The sequence below is a fragment of the Ostrea edulis genome, chromosome 2 (genome assembly GCF_947568905.1).
Source record: "Ostrea edulis chromosome 2, xbOstEdul1.1, whole genome shotgun sequence".
Taxonomy (NCBI): domain Eukaryota; kingdom Metazoa; phylum Mollusca; class Bivalvia; order Ostreida; family Ostreidae; genus Ostrea; species Ostrea edulis.
The window spans coordinates 94,958,213-94,981,086 of record NC_079165.1 but is presented as its reverse complement, the minus strand read 5'-3'; the positions used below and the strand labels follow the sequence as shown (position 1 = coordinate 94,981,086).

The 22,874-nt window shown below is 36.2% G+C and overlaps 1 protein-coding gene across 1 annotated transcript; it reads right to left on the bottom strand.

Moving 5' to 3' along the window:
- Positions 1-1,776: 1,776 nt before the first annotated feature.
- LOC125682559 (patched domain-containing protein 3-like) lies at positions 1,777-15,835 on the bottom strand. The gene is made up of 4 exons (XM_056155612.1): positions 15,715-15,835; positions 7,581-8,518; positions 6,205-6,411; positions 1,777-4,253 (listed from the first exon to the last, which is right to left on the bottom strand). The coding sequence occupies exons 2-4, from the start codon at positions 8,512-8,514 to the stop codon at positions 2,854-2,856; spliced, it is 2,541 nt and encodes an 846-aa protein (XP_056011587.1). The 5' UTR covers positions 8,515-8,518; positions 15,715-15,835; the 3' UTR covers positions 1,777-2,853.
- Positions 15,836-22,874: the final 7,039 nt, after the last annotated feature.

The window sequence follows — 22,874 nt, the reverse complement described above, 5'->3', positions numbered from 1 at the left end:
AGCTGTGGGGGGTGCTAGTTACGACTCCTTTTACGAGGATATGCGGAACAAAAATATTATGTACTGCTGTGATTTTTATGCCATATTTACGTTACCGCAGTAGAAAATTCACACGCAGTTGTATATTGTAAACAAGATCAGGCCAACGTTTAGATCATTTGTCAGTTAAACGAAGTAATCCGTGGTCAAAGTCAGTGTGTCAAGAACAGCTAACAATCGATATCAAACACGTCCAACAGCCCTTTAACATTAACTTATTTGGCAGTAACCTGCCTCGATTTAAAAACTGATCATACGTAGAACAAACTCTCGCGTATCGAATCATATATCGTGGTCTTTGGTGATCAGGTCTTCCAACAGTCTGTTGGGCACGAATTGTGCTCCTTTGTTAGCTGACCTGTTTTTATATTCATATGAAGCAGAATTTATTCAAAAACTTCTACGTGAGAAGAAAAAATCTCTCGCTGTGACCTTCAATTCGACTTTTAGATATATCGATGACGTTTTGTCTATTAACAATGATAGCTTTCATTCATATGTCGATTTGATATATCCCTGTGAGCTCGAAATAAAGGACCCACGGAGTCGTCCACTTCTGCTTCATACTTAGATATTTTATTGAAAGTAGACATTAACGGCAAACTAACAACTCAACTGCATGACAAACGGGATGATTTCAGCTTCTCCATCGTCAACTTCCCACATTTATGTAGCAATATTCCATTATCACCTGCATATGGTGTTTATATATCTCAACTGATTCGATATGCAAGTTCTGGGTATAGTCAGTTTTTAAATCGAGGTAAGCTACTGACAAACAAGTTGATGGTACAGGGATTTCAACAGTCTCGATTGAAGTCAGCATTTCGCAAATTCTATGATCGTTATAACGATCTAGTTCGTCAATACAACCTCACATTGGGTCAAATGCTGTCTGACGTGTTTCATACCGATTGTTAAGCCGTTCTTGGCACACTGATTTTTACTGCGGATGACTCCGTTTACCTGATCAGGATATGGGGCTCACGGCGGGTGTGACCGGTCAACAGGGGATGCTTACTCCTCCTAGGCACCTGATCCCACCTCTGGTGTTTCCAGGGGTCCGTGTTTGCCCAACTATCTATTTTGTATTGCTTATAGGAGTTATGAGATTGATCACTGTTCGTTATCTTCACCTTGCATATGAGAGATGTAAACACCATATGCAGGGGATAATGGGATATTACTACAGAAATATGGAAAGCTGGCGATGAAGAAGCTGAAATCATGACAGTTGTCATAAAGTTGAATTATTAGTTTGCCGTTTATATCTATTTTCATTAAAATATCTTATGTATGAAGCAGATGTGGAGAACTCTGTGGTGTCTTTTATTTCGACTTCACAGGGATATATCGAATCGACATATCAATATAAATAATCGCCGGTAACAATAAATAAAAAACGCTGTCGATATCTAAATGTCGAGTTGAAGGCCACAGCAAATTCCTTTTTCTTCTCATGTAGAAGCTTTTGAATAAAATCAGCTAACAAAGGAGCATAATTCATGCCAATGGGAATTTCAACAGACTGTTAGAAGACCTGATAACCATGCAAAGACTACGAAGATATTGTCAATGAAGAACCCCAGCATCTTTTTGATTTCAATTTCAGAGTAACTGTGCGTCGAATTAATGTGGTGAATATTTCCTTGTTCTATCTTTATTGACAAAACAACCGTCTATAATGTTCAAAATCCTTGTCTTTCAGTTATTATGAGAAATGGTCGTGTAAAGTGAAGCTGTTGGTTTGAGAATAGTTTTACTACAGTTCTTTGAAATTTTTGAAAATCCTTATTTGATTTACACCACTTCTTGCACATGTGCACAGTTACTATTTTGTTAGGCGTGAAGATAGCGACTTGGTAGAACATTTACTGGATCCTGTAATGTATCTCTGATTTTGTATGGAATTTTATGCAGTTTTGGAGTTCAGTATAAGTACGGTAATTCATATTCATTCGTTCCATTGACTGGAATATCAAATGTTTTTCGAACTGAATCATGATTTTGAAAACATATACATTGTATCACTGTTTTGAAAATCTTTTGATGATCGGTGAATTGTAAAATGATATCGAGGTAAGCTACTGACAAACAAGTTGATGGTACAGGGGTTTCAACAGTCTCGATTGAAGTCAGCATTTCGCAAATTCTATGGTCGTTATAACGATCTAGTTCGTCAATACAACCTCGCATTGGGTCAAATGTTGTCTGACGTGTTTCATACCGATTGTTAAGCCGTTCTTGGCACACTGATTTTGACTGCGGACAACTCCGTTTACCTGATCAGGATATAGGGCTCACGGCGGGTGTGACCGGTCAACAGGGGATACTTACTCCTCCTAGGCACCTGATCCCACCTCTGGTGTGTCCAGGGATCCGTGTTTGCCCAACTATCTATTTTGTATTGCTTATAGGAGTTATGAGATTGATCACTGTTCGTTGTCTTCACCTTGCATCCGCTGTATTTCGATTTCTGCAATAACTGTGGTAAAATTGACAATAAACATCATCCAAAACTACCGCATATATTTCTTTTAAATTCTCAAATATTAAAGCTAAATAAAAAAATACGCAATGAAAGCCTAAATAGCAATACAATTAAATTATGATTATGAGCCTGTGGAGCAATCAATGAGAAAAAGATGCATTTACAAAAAAAAGAAAAAAAAGAGACCACATTTGCGTTAATAAAAGTACATTGTTCATCATAAGATAAAACTAAACAAAATTGTTAACTAAATTCGCTTTTGTTGTCACTCGGGTTTTGCCTTCTCCCGGTTCCTAACCAATTCAAAACAATGTATTTGATAATCAGATTGGATTTAAGCTTGTACTTGATTTAGTTCGGGGTATGGGTGAGCCTTCCCCGCCATTATTGTATAGTTTTTTGTCTTTTAATGGTCCAATGAACGATAGCACCACTGGAATCAAAAGTACAGAATGAGCAAGACCGAAACATATCACAAGGAACGTCAATTTTCCAAAAGTTTTAAAAATGTAACTGTTGGCAAATCGTAATACAGAGATCCCAAGGAGAGTGGAAAACGCAGCATTGAATATTGGTCCTCCTGACCTGTCCAAAGCAAGTTGAACTTTAGTATCTCTGTTGTCTGAGTCTACGGCAAGGTAGGCGTGGCAGATGTGGGCGCTGAAATCTACCGAGAACCCAACAGTCATGACAAGGTGTATCATGGATATGGAACTGAGGGAAATATCCCAAAAGTACATAAATCCAAACAATCCAAGAAGTATGGTAAATAAGGACACCGCTATAATGGTGATAAGGGTTGGATGAGGCATGAAGAAGATGGTGACGACTATTATAACAACGATGGCGATTCCGACAGTTTGCAACGTGCTTGGAAGAATTTCAACAAATTGTTCAAAGAAAATGAATTGGCCAGAATATACTATCATTGGAATAGCAGAATTATCTGTCAGTTCCCGCATGCGCAACATCATTTGACCTTGGTCGTAGGTTGATTTCAAGTTGTTGGTTTTCAAATAGAAACGGGACGAGATGATGGTCGATCCAGTTGAATCAATCACTACATCACTGGAATACTGTATCATAGATCTCAAAAATGTCTGGAGAGACTTAATAAACGCAGATTCAGAGGTATCAACATACAAAGGGGATTGTTTGAAGGCCGTCAACCAGTTTAATTCAAAGGACGAATCTATGTCTTTGTCGTTCTTCGCCGTAGTTAGCACTGATGTAATGACACTCTGTGTCCATGCAGAAGAATATGTCTGATTATTTTTCACATTAAGATACAATATTATCTCTGTTCTAAAATATTCTTCAAGCCAAGTGGCGTATTTGTGAAGAAAAGAGTCATCCGCAACAATATTTTGTAGAGAAATTCCTTGTTGGAGGTGAACGGCACCATACACAGAAAGTCCAATGTAAATTGCAAAGATAAATATAATCATAATCTTTAGTGACAAGTAACTAACAATCTTTTGAATGAGTTTTTTGGGATACCTCTCCAGAGGACTGTCAACATTTCTGCGATTTTTAGGTGGATACCCGGCACATGCGTAAAGTAAACATCCTGTTTTCCCATCTTCTCTCAACAATTCTTTATCCTTTGTTGTTACACAACATGCCACACAATGTCGATTGCTTTTGATTCTCCTTTCATGGATGACTATGCATGCAGAAAATATAGTCATTTGATTGAAGTAACAGAAAAGCACAGCCACACCTGAAACAAATACAAATTCGTTCAAAGGATGTGCAAAGAACACTATTTCCTATCGTGGACTACTAATAGCTTTCCTATCAATAGGATTGTGATGGTATTGATAAAGCGATGCACGATCTTTATCAAAAAGAATGAATGAACAGTTATAATTTACATAGACGCAAAACCTACAAGTTCCCAAAAATGAATTTTACACAAAGCTCCTGTCTAATTATGATGAAACTTGATGCATATACGTTACTTTGAGTACTTAAAAGCAGGTTGATAAAGCCTCAAAGCAAAATGAAGCAATCAACTTAAGAATCTCAAGATATCCCAAAGTGCTCAGCTGGCGTGAATAACTTCAGCCAGACAGAGAATAACATTTGCATGAAATGATAGTGGCATAGAAAGGTAATTCTGAAGAAATCAAATTTGTCTCATTCAATCGAAAGCCTTAGCAGACCTATTAGGATCGTTTCTATAAATGACATTAATAATGACTGAGGATGCAGTTGTTATTTAGGTGAAGATGATTGGGTCTGAAACAATAAAAACTCGTAGCCACGATTCTGCAACCCCTAGAGGAACATTTGTATTAAGTATAAGTACTAAAGATGCAGTCTTGACAAGTAAATATTTCCTCCACCAATAGAAAGTCATAGAGACCATATTGAAATCTGAATCGTCCCCTCTGCGAATTTTTCGCTAAAATAGAGACGTCACCATTACCAAGTGAAGTGATAAAATTTCAACCTATCCACGGCCATAACAGTGATGGCTTTCATTGTGACTACGCTTAAAAGATCCGTGATTTAAAAAACCTTTTACTGCTATGAGTTTGGCGAAAGAACAGTCACTATGTTTGACGAAGCGCAAGGATCGAGAACGAACCCACGCCTTCCACTTGCGAAGTGATCGCCTTAACCACTAGGTTATACCGCGACCGATTAATTCAGTAGAGGCATATTTATACAAAATATGGTGACTGGGGTTGCTGCCATTTTCTAAAGAAGTTGATTATGTGTCAGCCAATGAAAAGTCCTCGAGGCCATAATTAAATTCGAATCACTCCAAAAGGAAGAAAATCTGCGTGACAAGTACGGAGAAATTTGCAACAAGAATGGCGACTGGGATGTTGCCTTTCTAATATGGCAGATAATTTCGTTTTGGCAATTCGAACGCTATGGCGGTGTATCTGTCATATCTAAATTTGGATGACTTCAAAAGGTATCAAGATATTCAAAGAACAGCTAGAAGGTATGCACGTCTTTAGACGGAGCGTATTCAGGCACAGCGATGGCTGAATGTCTGTCCTTTCCTTCGGGGTTTTCAGTTTCTATTTTCATTTCTCTGTCATAAGATGAAACTTGCTGTGAAACGTCTGTATGGGTCACCCTAGATCATAAAGTAATTTTGATCCATTTCGACCTTACTTGCCGGAGTTTTGTCAATTTATTTGAAATTTACTAGTAAGATGATATGAAGGGTACATGGTTTGTCCGTCTAACTCCTCTCACGTTTTCAAGTGAGAAAATTATTTGACAGAGTGTTTGTATCAGTATTGAAGATGTGCATCTGGCAAGAATTTTGATTTTCTTCAAGTTCTGAGAAAATAATAGTTCATTGAACTTGGGATTAGGGTGGGTTAGAGTTACGATTTTGAAGAAATATTACAAATTGAGTACATGTACATGGTGTGTCCTTTTAACGCCTCTCACAGTTTTGAAGCTAAGACCTTTGTAAACACCTTGCAGATGTGGAGATTGCAAGAATCTCAATTCCCGACAATTTTCCTTGATGTTTGAAAAAAAATAAAGGCTGCTGAATTAGTCAATTTTGGGGAAATATTATACACACAGAGGTCTTGGCTTGCCAAGACAACCACTATCATGACGTGTAATCTCTGAAATAATGTATTTCAATCCTGTGATCATTGTCCTGTCTGTCCTACAACATAGCATTGAATTACCAATGTAAATACAGAAGTTTCTGACGCTAATGAAGACTGAACTGGCTCCAATGAGAAAAGTAAGAAAGTCTGTCACGGACGTTATGGTGATGGCTATTCCACTGGTCTTCATCATGAAGTAAATTCTGTCCGATACGCTGGATTTTTTAATGGACTTAGCATCAGCTATACCCGACATCAAGATAAAAACATCGTCGATTCCGATTCCTGAAAAATATATACAAAATAACGTTTTACAGATAAGTGATGGATGGGAATTTGCAATGTGTTTTGCCTCGACCTTAGAATTCAGAAGCTCTAAGAGATCGAAATACATCCTAAAGAGCAATTGTAATGAATGAATACATAATAAGAGAGGATTGAAGACCCTCGGTGGCGATGAATTCACCATACACTTCTTCATGAAAAATGAATTTGGAAATATCAAAATTCATTGTGCATGTTCATCAGTTTTGTGTTTCCCTTAGTTTAATCATGATTACTACCATTCATTTTGATAGCATGCTTTCACGGAGCGTATTACGTTTTCGCAAATTTTGAAGAATGTTAGTTTTACTTTACGGGAAATCCCAATTAAAGATGTCCTTCGTTGAAGTAATATAATTTTGAATCTTCATTCAATGATAAATATGGGCTTAGTCAAAGCTATTATAAGCATAACTAACACTGAACACCTACATCATTTTATGTTTTAAACCAATCACAACTTCTCAGTTTGCCAGAAAGGCCCGAGAATGTGCTATTGGTTGTAGACCTAAGCTTCTATGATATTGTCTCATTCTGGGCGCTTCGTTCTTGAAATTTCCATAAGGCTGATACTAAAATCACGGATTGAAGAAACGAACAGGCATTTTTAATTTATTCAAAAATGATCAAAACTTATTTCTTCTGTGAGATCATATCATTACTATCATTTTTGCTATTGCAGTGTAGTTTATCGAAAACTAAAGTAGGTTTTTAATTAATTTTACGACATTTACTAATTAAGTAAGATTCTATTATAGCTTACGGACTTCATCCCCCATATGGAACAATATTAAAGGTGCAAGCAGTAACTCTGCAGCAAGTGTTTCGGAGTTTATTGGCAACATTTGTTAATTAGTAAGTATATGTATTTAAAGATGTCTCTAAGGCGAACCGGCGTCTACCATTATGAATTTGCCTTCCTTAAACGCCATTGCAAATTGGAGCGAATTTGTTTAGGATTGTATGCCAAATGACTACCGCAAATGTATGTCGACAGGTGCTACTTGCATTTTGAAAGGCTGAGTATCCAGAATATTGGATTGAAAAAAATATCCAACTGTAATAGTTTAGTCAGTCGATCATTGAAAAAAAAAATACGTGACGACATTGATATCACTGTTAGTTCTTACCTATGATAAGAAAAGGGATGACGCCCACAATGCTCATATACTTCACTCCGATAAGACTCACAAAACCAAAGGAAGGCAAGACAGATAGAACAGCCGCAAAAACTCCAGCCTGGCCTAAAAAACTTCTGTCTGCTATAAAATTACAGTTCATTCTTGAGGTGGCAATGGAAGCATACGTCATCATTAGTGCTAATGTCAAAACGTAGAACAAAATGTCTCCCCCTATGTTCTTTTCAATTTCGTCATCTAATGCACTGGAACACGAGTATGCTAATTCTGAGATTGTAACAACAGCACCCGGAATGGCATTAATAAACTGATCTGAATAACCGCTACGAAGATAGTATGTGAGCTTTACTCCGATGGCAGACGTAAGCAACCCGTTTGACGCAGAGGGACTCGCAAGAAGAGAAGATAAAGACGTCTGCTTGAATATGGGGTATGTTATATTATTCGCTAACATCTTTTGTTTGAAATCATTCGACAAAAACATATCACCCGATACTAGACAAACACCAAATCGATTTAGACACAATTCAGTAAATGTAGAAGCTGCTTCCGATGCAGTGATGAAAATCAAGTTTCGAATATAATTGTCAACAGACTTGATATCATCTAAAAACGCTGACGTCAGCATATTTCCTCTATCCTTCGTGAGAATTAACTCTTCCCAGACATCAACTGATTTAAAATCCCGTTCACTAGGGTAGATGTTCTCTAGATAGTCCCTGTCTTTGGAGGCCTGACTGTTAACTGGTATATAGAGTCGCTCTGCTCCACTTTCCACCTGGAGTCGAAGCATTCCAAGACCAAGGAGACAATTCACTGCGATGGCGATAACCAGGATTTTAACAGGGTGTCGCTCCAGAAATCGTCCATAGAGGTCAAACAGACGACCTATCTTCTCTTCGTGTTTAAGGTAACACTCGCCCATATTCCTAAAACATGAACAGACATCTTTAACGGTGTCAAATAAAAACTTGGGAATGAAACCCTTTGGAAGGATTTTTAGCGACATTCAAAATCACTGCAAGAAAAACGAATTTTTTTTTTTAGATATTCATGGAAAACATGTAGGTCATTTTTGAATACAAAATGTGCGCATGAACTTCATGAAAAAATGTAACGCATGATAAAATACAAAGTTGTAAAAAACCCATTCAATGTTGGTACCACTTCATACAGAATGTTTTCAGGAATACTGCTGCTTTGTAAAACCTGCTAATCTGAATGTAGTTACTGGTTTCCTTTCCATAATATGTCAGTGATTTTTCGATAGTACAGGTCTGGCGAAGGACAGCCACTACCTATATTTAAATGTCTTCATTTTGACACGGCGCCAGTATCGTGAATCAAACCCGAGACCTTCCAGATGGGAAATGATTGCGCTACGCATTCTTTAATTTGATTGTTATTACGACTTGTCAAGAAAGCGTGTAAATTTGGATTGTTCATAATCTATCGCAATTTATTGAATTATTTCAGCTCAAACAAGAAAATGTATTGACGTATGCGTCAAATTCGGCCGCAACAAGTTGGTAATTAATCAAACTAAATTGTAAAATGTGTACGTTTTGTCACAGAGAGGAAGAGACAATCTAACATATACTGTGGGAATGCGATTGTGTTCAAGCTTTCAACTTTACATAGAAGATAAAACAAACTTTCATATAGCTTTTACCAAAAAATATTTTATTTTAGGTACTCCTGGTAAAAGGTTTTGTATGCAAAATACTCTTATCCTTTGGTTGAAATACTATATTTATACAGCAAGATGTACTGAGAAATCATTGAACATTCGTTTTGCAATATCCTACTTAAAATTCTTTTATGAAACACAAAAATTCCTATTTTACAAAAATGGTGATAGCGAAAATTTTGATACCCAGTGGAACAGATGGAGCCTGATCTTTACTTAACTCTCTCTCTCTCTCTTTCTTTTCCTCTCTCTGTGTGTGTGTCTCACATATAAAAAACTTGTCTGTATTCCTACACGATCCTTGGTATGCATATTTTGAACATATATTATGATATATACAGATTGTTTACAAAAAAAAAACAAAAACAAAAAAAATCAAACTATGTAAAGTAAAACAAAACCCGTGAAATAACGCCAGTGATCAATTTCAAGCAGTGATTAATTTTAAAAAAGTACCATAAGGTATACGTAATTAAGAGTAGGACAAACACGAACCCTGGAAACATCACGGGTGGGATCGGGTGCCTGGGAGTAAGAATATCCTGTTAACTATCAAAACTGTGTACAGTAAACCATTTAGAAACCTTCATCTTTTTATATCCCCTACGTTAGTCCTTCAATGTATGGTTCATTCTGGCAGGCTAAGGGTATTGCTGTCATTCCAGATAAAATCCTATTGAATCAATTTTCATCTTTAAAGAAGTAAAAAAAAATTACTCGCATGTAAAATGTATTTAACAATAAGAAATTGTCAATTAAATTTTTAATGAATATTGTTTGGTTTTTAAAACTATCATATGAATATTAAAAAATTAATGAAATAAAGTTCAATACTACAAACTCTGGTTACTTGATATAAAACTATAAAGTTGTGTTCTTTTGCAGTGCAAAAATAAATAGTACGAGTTAACTGATTCTGTATACCGAAAATTGTTATGTATCAAAATCATGATTAAGCATGTTAAATTTATTGTTATCTATCAAAATCGTGATTAAGTATGTGAAATTTATTGTTATCTATCAAAATCGTGATTAAGTATGTGAAATTACTGTAATTTAATTTGATAAAATAATCAAATAACAATGAAAGCTTATATATATATATATATATATATATATATATATATATATATATATATATATATCACATAATAATCAACGCTCAGTTCCTGCTGGTACTTTCCCCTTACGGCTCTTCAGGGAGTTTGCCTAGAATGTTTCAGTTTCATAGGAACTTGTTAACAATGTAGATTATTGATACTTGTCGTTTTTTCGTGGTGTGTGATATTTGTTCATGTAAAAAATGTCGCTTGATAAAGACGCGGGTTGCGTCGAAAATTTGAATTTTAAATAACCCATGTACAGTGTCGTGGCCTTTTCATATCTTCGCTAGCCAAGGGTTTACGATCCGCTCTGCTTCTCTACAAACCCTTGGCAGATTTAGTGCGATTTTCGTAGCTTTCATTGGCACCCTCTAGCAGATTGAAAAAAACAACCCTGTTTGGATTACATCGTGCTTATCCAATGAAAATGCGTGTTTCAGCTACTGTTTAAAAGTTGTTTAGAAATGGCTGCGCTCGTTGTTCAGAAATGGCTACGCTGAGAGAGTAACGCAATGTGGTATGCAAATCATTCAAAATATTAATAATAAATATAACTATCTGCGTACTTGAAAAAGAAATCGGTGAGAATATTATTTAGAAAATAAACATGTGTGAACCCATGAAATATATGTAGTCGTTGAGTCTACGTCTAAAAATAACCCCACGTGTGCAAGGTGAATTCCAAATTGAGGAAAATAGCAACTGTCTAAATCTAGGGTAGATAGAACATAAAACAACGAATTACAAGATATGTTTGATATTAAACTTATGGCACGGTACTGTAGTAAATAAAATGCACCTCTTTGTAGAGGGCCTCCGTGGCGAAGTGGTTAGAGCATTGTACTCAAAATCACACGGCCTCTTAACTCTGATCGGCGCGGATTCGAATCCCACTCGCACCGGTAAGTGTGAAAGTTTACTTTCGGAAGGTCGGTACATTGTATCTGGGTTTTCTTTTCCACCAATAAAAAACTGGGCGCCACCAGATAACTTGAAAAATTGTTGAGTATGGCGGAAAACATCAACCAATCGAGTCTGAACTGCGCACGTGACATTATTGGTTTGGATATGTATTTGATACACGACCAAGTAACAGTTGTAGGTATTTAAATTCCTTTGTTTTGCACGTGATCCAACGTAATACGTTCTCTAATTGAGCAGTGGACTTTCCCTGCGTCCAATCATATGCTGAAAGTTGACGCTACAAAACTCGCACTTAAATCTGCCAAGGGTTTGTAGAGAAGCGGAGCGGAAACCCTTGGCTAGCGATGATGGTCTTTTCAGTGCTTTTATAAATTTCTTTACTGGCCTTGTGTCTTCTTAGATCCGATACTTTAAGAAAGATGGGGTATATATATATATATATATATATATATATATATATATATATATATATATATATAGTTTATATTGTACGCCTGCAGTAAATTATGGAGGTCTTTTTAAAACCATAACGTATAATCGCCCGCCTCCTGGCGGCCGATATAATAAAAAGTAGAATAAAATTTTCACTGGCGAGGTGGGCGAGTGTGTTTAACACCATAAGTGCTACATAGGATTGTGGTTACGATTTCTATATGAAGGTAGAGTCGTTGCTTTATATTAGCACTCGTTGACATCCACAATCCACAATCTCCTTCTTTTGAAATACTGACAAAGCTTCTGAATAGTTTTGATGTTATATACACTAAAATTGTACAGGTTTGAAAAAAGAAAATTTGTAAGTAATAAGATTTAAGATATTTTTCACATAGACCAAAAAAAAAAAAAAAAAAAATAAATAAATAATGAAACCCGTCTTCGATATCATTCTTAACGAACAGTGGTTAGACATGGGATTCTTTTTAAGTTATTACGTAAAATGTTATTAAAAGGGAACATCTAATTAGGTTTACTGCTGTGATGAATTAACAATCTTTTTTATTAGGCCTACCATCCGACGATCCTATCTGCACAATAATTGTTTTTCTCACTGCAGTGTAATGGCGTCAAGTCTTACTTCTCAAAAGCCTCTCATCCTGACTCAGTTCTTTGTTGATTTCTTTTATATGTTTGCTGACTGCTCTATGATGCTTTGATGCTTTAATTCTAAAACATTTATTTTCTGACACTATGAAGAGGCATGAAAAGGGGCAGATAAAAAATTAACATAGACACTTGAGCAAGTCTAAATGCCCCACTGCAGCAATTATTTGTAATGCTCAGTCTTATTGATTCAATAGCATTTTCAAATGAGCTGAAATGCACAATGATTAAATGGTCGAATCGTCCTTTTTATGAGTAGCTGTATAATACAACATGTACATGGTTCAAAACATATAAATTCGATACTTCTAAATAATTTCCACTTAGGCTGCGCATATTGTCCTTTGGGCCGGATCTGCCCAAAAATTCTGGGTAGTGCCAAATATCGGATTACCTACAAACTATTGCAGGTTACATATGTAGCCGCTTTCTTTCTACCACTCCATCACTACATTCACGTGAAGACGTGATATCCATATTCCTTTCACCAGGTAACTTGCATAGGAAAATAACATAAAGGCAGACCGTGAGATCGGCTGCATGCGAATAGATCAAACAACTGTGGCCCACTCTAGACTGTTAATCACCAAATACACATTTTATCACTCGCAAGTTGTCCTTATTAAGCTTAAAATTATCTCTTTCAGGTCTTCTACGGATTCTTGTAATCCATAAATGTAAATGACATACAAGTTACATCGATATAGAATCCGCCATTAAACAGACGCTTCCCCGTTGTGGCTGCCAAAACTGTTACCCATAACATAAAGAATCAATGCTACTTACTCTAGATAGGCCCTCAGAAAATTGTAGTAATGCGTTACTGCCTGTTAAAAGCTCCAGTAAGGACTCGGCACCTAGTAAAGTCTTAAATCAGTTCTCGGTAACAACAAATTATTGACATTACCCTGAAATAATTTGCACCGGATGTAAAGAGAAAACTGTTCAGTTTATCCATGATCATGTGCTTCATGTATTCCAAAACTGAACGGGTTTGTTCAGCTGGAAATCAGTTTAGCGTTCCGTCCGAAACGCTAAATACTGATAATTTACGTTCCGGCTCGCAGAAGTTTGGTTCGGGTTGTGATGTTGGTTCCGGGCACATACTTGAGTATTTATTAAAACTTTACAAATATAAAGTGTTTACGAACGTATCTTGTGAGTTTTATTTCTTTCATCGGGTTATACAATAATCAATATCATTATATGACTATATTTATGTCTTTTCAAAAACCAAAAATTGTCAGATCGACATGTGTTTATTCTTGTTTTATTACGGAGGTTAGATCTCCATTTTTGTAAAACAGAAATGTGAAATGTCTTTACAGTTCAGACGGTTTCATAATTTTCAGTCACTTGGAGCTATTACGGAACTCAATTTACGAATAGGGGCAAGAAATTCAACTTAGAAATGATATCTAATGCTGCACATTCTATGTAATAGCTTGTTGCTATGCTCAAACACTCTATTTAGTCGTATAGTGCCAAGGCCCAGCTAAAATTCGATAAAAAATTAATTGGCATTTTTCCGAATTCATGTTTGCAAAATTTTGGGAAGTTTACGAAATTTTGGGATGAACCTTGATAGTAATTTAGATTTATTATGTATTAATATATTAGAATGCAGAATAGAATTTTACACCGTTTAGTTTATTGTTTTTACATCGGCGAACTTGGGTTCATTATATATAGAGTTCTATACCTTTATTCTTTAATAGTAAATCCGAACCGAAACGATATAATTGCCTTTACTCCAGCATGATAAGCGTTTGATATCGACAGAACATCCTAGAACTGCATTATGTCTGGGCCTACTACAAAACAAAGTCCACGAACTCCCTGTACAAATGACTTAGACACAACAGAACATGAACTGTCTGACCAGGGAAACTTGGACCTCCCGATTCTCCCCAGACCGTCCTAACGGTCCTTTTCCTCATAGTCAGTAGTACTGGTAAAGACTCCACAACTACTTCAGTATATTCATGATTCCCTTCGGAACATACCAGAATTTTTCATGAGATCGAGTAAAGTAGTATTTCCAATTTTGTATCACGCATGACGCAGGATTTTGCATGGAAATCAGTCATTTTACGAAGATTGAAAGCGAATCATTTACGTTTAGATTGTGAAAAATCAGTAGAGGTATAATAAGCTTACATAAAGCTTACATAAATGAAAGAAATATGTTTTTGCTGCAAATATCTGAGAACATTTTAACTACCAGTGTGGTCCTTCAATGGATATTTTCTTGACTCATCAATTTGCACTTTTTAATTCAGGTTTGTAGCATACAAATAAATTGTCAGTAGCCAGAGTTTTTTCCGTATGTACAAATAAGTTTCCTTTATATTCCTGTCACATATAGAAAAAGTTTTCTTGATAATTTTGAAAGTTTGCTGGTCAGAGGGAAAATAAGTTAACCAGTAAGCCAAAGATCTTTAATTACGGACTCAAATTAGATTGTCCGAAATTTACAACGACGGACGTAAAATCGTTCTGCTTTAAAGTGATTCAAAATTATTTGCTATAGTGTCATAACCAGATGTAATAGATGTAATAAAACCACAGGTCGTCTGTAAAAACCCAGATTCCCATCATAATGAAACGTAGCTGAAAGTAAACACATCTGATGTCAATGGCGGAAGTGTAAGGTATATTTCACATCACTTTCTGAATGTTTACAGATATATTTAGCGCTGTTAATTCCAGCTGTAGGAAATTGAATTCTGTAGGAAACTGTGTTAACATAATCATATTTCATCTTGTTCCTCTTGTAACGCGATTTCATGATAAAATCTTTATTTTAACCGAAAGGACCACGGTTCAGAAAAATTGGTTTCATACCCACAAATACCGAAAATGACGATTTCCTAAATTATAGTGGAGGGGAAGCTTCGCTATAAAAGTGAGACTTCCCCGGTAGATGGATCACTTCCCGGGTAGAGGGATCACTACATAGCCAGTCTTCCGAGGAAAGGGTCTTTCACTACATAACACCGACCTATAATTTTTCAGTACTTTTTGAAATATTGAACATTCTATCAGGAAACTTTTGTCGCTTTCTAAAGCATAACCGAGACATTAATTTTTTGCCGCATGTATTGACATTTAGTTTTACAGAGAGAAGATCGATAGATGCATGCATTTCGTATTCATAACAACCATAGGTCTCTCTATCTAGTTTCTAACTGTCATTTAACACAAAGGTTTATAAGTAGTTTTATCAACTGCATTGAATGAAAATGATATATTACATACTAGACACTCAGTTTGTGAACAGTACTGTTACAGTAAGTATACTTACAGTTTTACAGTAATAACAACATCTATGGGACTGATAAAAATAATGTCTGCTTGGAGAAATGATTGTCTAACGATCGATCCTTCCAGCCAATAAGTCAACAAATTACAATCGCATGATAAAAATCAGCATTATGTCACAGGAATTCTGGTAATGGTATTTAATTTGATGTACCACTAGGAAGATTTCTTACATCTGCAGTCGTTCGCATTCAAGCTTAATTTGATCTTTTCTAACAAATGGCGCTTCACACACACACACACTTCTCACACACATACTTCAAACACGCTCCGTCATTCCTCGCAGGTAACGTATGCGCTTGTTAGTGATGTTCATAACATTTCAATCACTTTAATCTTATGAGACAGCTACATTTATGTGCTCCCCACAAACGTCTGGATATTTTTATTGAAATTGTTCTTCATTAGATGGACAATTCATTTCATCTTTTAAAAAGAAATTGACGCCATGTTTAATTGAGCTGTCCATTTAAGAATTGCTGCATGTTAGTCTGGTGACCGTTAATACCAATAGGCCTCTAATGTATAGGTAATTCATTTCAGTTTTTAAAATCCCAAAATCTGTTGTAATTTTGGTGAAAATTATATACTGTATTGAAGTATTTGTGTCTTAATGACATTGATAATTAACTACAGTACAGTTTCTGATCTGCCCGTGAGTACACTACATTTCATTTCAAAATTAGGGATTATCTCCCTCATGCATAACTCCACTTTTTTGGCACGCTGTTTTTGGCTATAATAGCTCTAAAACTTCATTGTTATTTCGGATTTCAAACATTTCGGTTGAGCATCAATGAAGAGACATTATTTGTCGAAATGCGCATCTGGTGCATCAAAATTGGTACCGTATACAAGGTGAAGATAACGAACAGTGATCAATCTCATAACTCCTACAAGCAATACAAAATAGATAGTTGGGCAAACACGGACCCCTGGACACACCAGAGGTGGGATCAGGTGCCTAGGAGGAGTAAGCATCCCCTGTTGACCGGTCACACCCGCCGTGAGCCCCATATCTTGATCAGGTAAACGGAGTTATCCGCAGTCAAATCAGTGTGCCAAGAACGGCTTAACAATCGGTATGAAACATTTGACCCAATGTGAGGTTGTATTGTAAGTTTTACATTATGACCCCTGGGTCGAGGCCTCTGCTGGTGGACTGTTAGTCCCCGAGGGTCTCTACAGCCCAGTAGCTAAGTACTTCATTACTAGCTTGAAAATACGGATGTATATTTAATTGCTGTTATAAAATTTAGAAATTCATTTCAAAATTAAGGATTATCTCCCTCATGCATAGCTCTTATCCTTAGACGAATTTGACTCCACTTTTTTGGCATGCTGTTTTTGGCTATAATAACTCTAAAACTTCATTGTTATTTCGGATTTCAAAGATTTCGGTTGATCATCACTGAAGAGACATTATTTGTCGAAATGCGCATCTGGTGCATCAAATTGGTACCGTATAAGAGTTACATCATATACATGTTCTCATACATGTACGCGTATGTCCCAAGTTTGAAGAATATCTTTACCAACAACGAATGATATTTCTTTATTCCCGATTAGGTTAGCTCATAGCAGTACTAATATTTTCAGTGGGTCAAATCTTGTCTGATGTGTTTCATACCGATTATTAGGCCGTTCTTGGCACACTGATTTTGACAACGGATAACTCCGTTTACCTGATCAAGATATTGGACTCACGGTGGGCATAACCGGTCGACAGAGGATGCGTTCTCCTCCTAGGTACCTGATCCCACCTCTGGTGGGGTCCGTGTTTGCCCAACTCTCTATTTTGTATTGCTTATAGGAGTTATGAGATTGATCACTGGTTGTCATCTTCACCTTTCAATTAACATTTCTTAAATAGTCGAAATGTTTTCAGTTCTTTGTTCACTCAGAAACAGATACCAGTCTTTTGTTTGTCTGTAATAATTCTTTCAGCTTATACACAATTTACCCCTTTCTTTAGACAAAAAGTAGTGGAATATTTCGCTTTTTATATCTTCATACATAGCCAGTTGTGGCTTACACTACTCCAATGTTTGGTACGATTGTCTGTGTAGAGGTGAAATTATTAAGGTCTTCCGTTTTCCAACGGAAGACCTGATTGTTATTAAGTTTTTTTCTCTATTATTTTTTTTCTTACAAATTTTGTGCACGCAATTTCTCGGATATGCGTCGACTGATTTGCGTCAAATTTTCAGGAATGATAGATATTTACTTGAACTCGATACGTTTTTTTTTTCGATTTTGATTACGTCACTTATTACACAAGATATTTGACATAGCGCATTGTGATTTGTCTGATGAAAAGGCGTTGAAGCTCGTCTGGACTCGAAAATGCGTGACAATTTTTTGGTGTAAGTTTTGATACTTTTTCGTTAATATGTTTTTATACAAAAATAATTTGTAAGGACATATATAACAAAAGTTGTAGATAATGACAAGAACTAATTTACAATATCAAGTTTTAGGGACCAGCCCCTGAAATAAAGGGTCGAGAGGGGTCAAAAGTATTTTCTAAATATCTCAAAAACTAAAAAGAATTTGTGAACCATTATTGAAGCAAAGTTGTTTGTTTTGACGTTTTGCATATGCTGATGTCAGTGAAATGAACATTGATTACGTTATAAGGGATTTTAAGGGGAATCGTGTACGAAACTTTGATGCCTTCTATCCAGGGCCGTAAATTAACCTTCAATTTGGAGGAGGCAGGAAATTAGGCGGGGGTCTGGGGGCCGCCCAGGCCCCCAGACGCTGAGCACATTTTGTGCACACTGAACACGTTTCGTGCAAAATCCTTGATTCTAGGGCCTTCTAAGATGTTACTTGACTAACTCATTCTAAAAGAAAGATTTGGAATGCTTTTTAAGGGAGGTATCATGTTCTTAGTTATTGGAAACAACATAAATTCTAATGAACTTTAAATTTTAATTTTTTTTGGCTCAAAAGTTGGAGGAGGCAACTGCCTCCTCCGCCTCCATGTAATTTACGGCCCTGCTATCTCTTAAATGAAAAATATTTTGTAAAGTATTATATAATATAAATTGGTCGCCATGTGACTAAACAATATGCCATAATTAAATTTGGTCTTAAATTTCCTTTTAAGGAATTCAGGGGATGGCTCTTAAAACTGAATATCCTACATATCTTGAAAACTAAAACCATTTTGTTAAACGTTATAAAACAAAAGTTGTAGATAATGACGAGACCTATCCGACCATACCAGGGGGCCGAGGGGAATTAAACTTCAACATAGTTTTTGCTATGATTTGTTTAGAAAACAAGTGCTGTTTGGTTTATTTAGTTTGATATCAATTCAGTATAGGTCAATAAACTACTATTTAGCAAAATCTTTCAGTGCGATACACTTTCGACACAAATTAAAGCAAAAAAGTATGCGCGACATTTCGAATTCACTAAATCGGCTTTAATTCAGTCGCGATTTATTTCTTCGACAAATCATGTGTTGCGAGCAATGTGAATAAAGAATAATCAATTGGTTTTAGTTTAAATTCCTTGAAAATAGGAGAAAAAGTGCCCGTAACAGACAAAAAAGGAGAAACCGGCCATTTTGCACTCCTTTTTGGCTGCAATCTTTATACGAATAGAGTCGCAATGAAAAATCTTATAGAATTTCTATCTATTTAATGCACTCATCCCATATTTCAATGAAATTTAAACCAACAATTCATTTAAACGTCTATAATATTTCTTTCAATTCCAAATAATTTCACTCTTTAGTCAATCACGCAACACCTACCCATTTTACCTCTGTTCAATCTTGGGGTAAACTACATCCTGGTTACGCATCCGGGCCATTGCTAATCTGCTTTCGTATTGAAATAGTGATTCATACGTCTTTAAATACCCCGTCCCCTTTTCTTCCCGGAACAGTTTTCAAAATTTCAGTCAGTAGAAAGGATAAACAACGATATAAAGTTTAGGGTACAGCTGCTGGAAAAGAACCAAAATACGTCAGAAGTGTAAGACTTATGAAAACATTCCGAAAGCTAAATAGAGTTTGTTAAGCATTAGGTGTGTGTTAACTGTTAATATTGGGTTTAATTGCTCCTTCATTATGTACGAAGTGCTTCATAAACAATGAATGATTTTCAAAACTTTGTTATTCATTAAAGGGAAAGGCAACCCAAACTATTTTTACATGATAAATGATAGATTTGTCATACAATTCTGTTGATATATGGCCTAGATAAGCTTCAGGACTAATTTGAAAACGTCAAAAATTGAAATTCCCGCGATCTATAGAGGTTGCCTTGATGTGGAACTCTTTTGTATTCAAGACCAGAAAAATCAATAATTTTGACGTCACACCGTCTATTCCGGTTTTGATGAGATTCTAAGATCATCCACAGGTGCTTGGGTTCAGGAACCCCCACCCCTCCGAATAAGCTACATGAGTTGATTTAATTATTGTTTCTTGAAAACATTTCTAATGCATGTCAACAACGTCTTGCATGCCCTTTAAGTCCAAAATAATTCAAAATAAGCCCTTTAAAAACACCCTCACTGGTTATTATAACAGAACTTATAATAACAAGTGAGGGTATTTTTTTTTTTAAAAGGGCTTATTTTGAATTACATGTATTTTGGACTTTATGGGTATACAAGACGTTGTTGACATGCATTAGAAATATTTTCAACAAAAATTAATTAAATCAACTCATGTAGCTTATTCGGAGGGGGGGGGGGGGTCCTGAACCCAAGCACATGTGAGATCATCAAAGATGTGCATGTGGTAGATCTTACGAATTAATAGGTTGATGCCTTCCTGGCAAGCAGTTTTAAAATTACACTACTGCGAAGGGGAGATGTGAAGAAGAAAAAATTCTCGAAATACCCGACTCAACAAGTCATTTGAAAAGAAAAGACTACGTAAACTGTGGATTCATCATTTGCGTAATAACAAGTTGAGGCTCAAGACATTTTTCTGAAGAAACGTTTACTGTCTGCCTGTTCTGCGACTTGACTGAATGTCTTCTTTTCTCAATTTCTTCTTGCGAAAGAGCGGGCTCAAAACTATACGACTCCAAACTTAACTGTTCGTGATTTGTCATGTTTACAGTGCTGCTAATGAAATAAACCGGAATAGACGGTGTGACGTCATAAATTAAACTTCAATGGCCACTCTCTTAGCGGCGGGTAATTCAAAATACATGATAGATTATATTGATTTAATTGCTAAGTAAGGGTTTTTGTTGTTAAAGACTGTCAATTACGATATCAGTAAGTAATACTTTTATCATAAAAGCAATAATGTGGTTAGGGTTGCCTTTCCCTTTAAAATATTTCGTAAAATGTTATATAAGAAAATTGGCCAGAATATCTTTGTAATTATTTGCAATCGTTAGAAATACGCGAACCAATTCATAATGACCTTGACGTTTTTCTTCCTTGGAATGTCATGAAATCATGTCATCATCGAACTGAAGACGTTTCAGGAGCGATCGTTCTTCTTCAAGCTCAAAAAAAACCTGAACAATTGATTGCTCATTCCCCAAATGCTCGCCAATAAGTAACTATTACGGTTTCTTTCGGATACGACCTCGAAAATCAGATCTACGTAACACATGGAAGAATTGATACAAACCCGCACTGAGTTGAGTATGAGCCCTAAACATAGGTCTGGAGTTGTGGTACTTTACTACAGCTTGTGTAGTTTTATCACAAAAGAAAAGATGAAAATAACGAATAGTTATATAAGTTATAAGGACATCGTATAAAAGGTGACCTTCAAAACGGAGTCCTGTGTCGTGAAAGGCGTTGGCACCTTAAGGAACCCCCACTGTTACAGTCATGGGCATATCTAAATTCATGGGGTTGTACTTACACCTGATGATATATTTTAGATATGAGTTAAAAAACTTTAAGAAACATAAAACCAAACAAACATCATATGATAGATGACCCTAACCACAGAGTCCCGTGTCGCAACAAGCGTTGGCACGAAAAAAAAAATCAATATTATGGAACATAATAGCATTTATGTTTAAAGCGTATATATGTGGCATTTACCCTATTGGGGACCTCGTATAACTTTAAACCGTTGGGGGCCTCAAGTTTGTTAGCCAATCAATGGCTTGGATAGGCACGCGATAGCTTGTGTTTTGCACACGTTAGCCTTTTCATATACATGGGATTCAGTGAATACAAATTGTAAAGCGGATCAAAGTTTTTTCATTTTGTTCAAATCGAAGGATCCAAATTTAACTTCTATAACAACAAGTAAGTTGAATGACTGTGCGGATTCGTTAACCGCAGTTACGTATCTATTCGCTCGGTTTGAGCTGATATTTTCGGTGAACTTTCCTATATATAGGGACAGTTCCATCGCCAAACGCTCGGCAACAAATGTGGATGTCAAGGGTCCTCGGAGATAACCTTAAAAACGAATATTACAGTAGGTGTGGCACGCTAAAAATCCCTCACTACTCAATGGCCGAAAGTGCTGAGCATAGGCCTAAATTTAAAGCCCTTCACCGGTATTGGTGACGTTTCCGTATGAGTGAAAAATTCTTGAGAGGGGCGTTAAATAAGATAAAATCAATCAATCGGATATGCTGCGACCGATGTTCATAAAACTTCGAAGATTGTGTCATGGAACTATCCAGGAACATTGAATATTGTTTTACGTTCCTCTTGAGAATATTTCGCTCATATGGAGACGTCATCACTGCCGATGACAAATTCATTTCAAAATTAAGGACCATCTCCCTCACGCATGGCTCTTATCCTTAGACGAATTTGACTCTACTTTTTTTGGCACAGTTTTTCCCTACCATAGCTCTAAAACTTCGTTGTTATTTCGGATTTCAAACATTTCGGTTGAGCATCACTGAAGAAACATTATTTGTCGAAATGTGTATCTGGTGCATCAAAATTGGTATCGTATAAGTTTTGTGACTTGTAGACGTGACATACGTTTTTCAATTTTGCTGCTGTCAGTTCCGTCTTTCACCCGAAGTGTAGTTTTAACATATGCACTTCTAATAATTTGAAGAAAAGAATATAACAGAACACATCAAACCATTTCATTTTCATTGGAAGTTCGTTCTTTCAAATAGGAAGTTGTTCAAAATTGAGCATTTTTCATCGAAACTTTTCAGCTAATAAGAA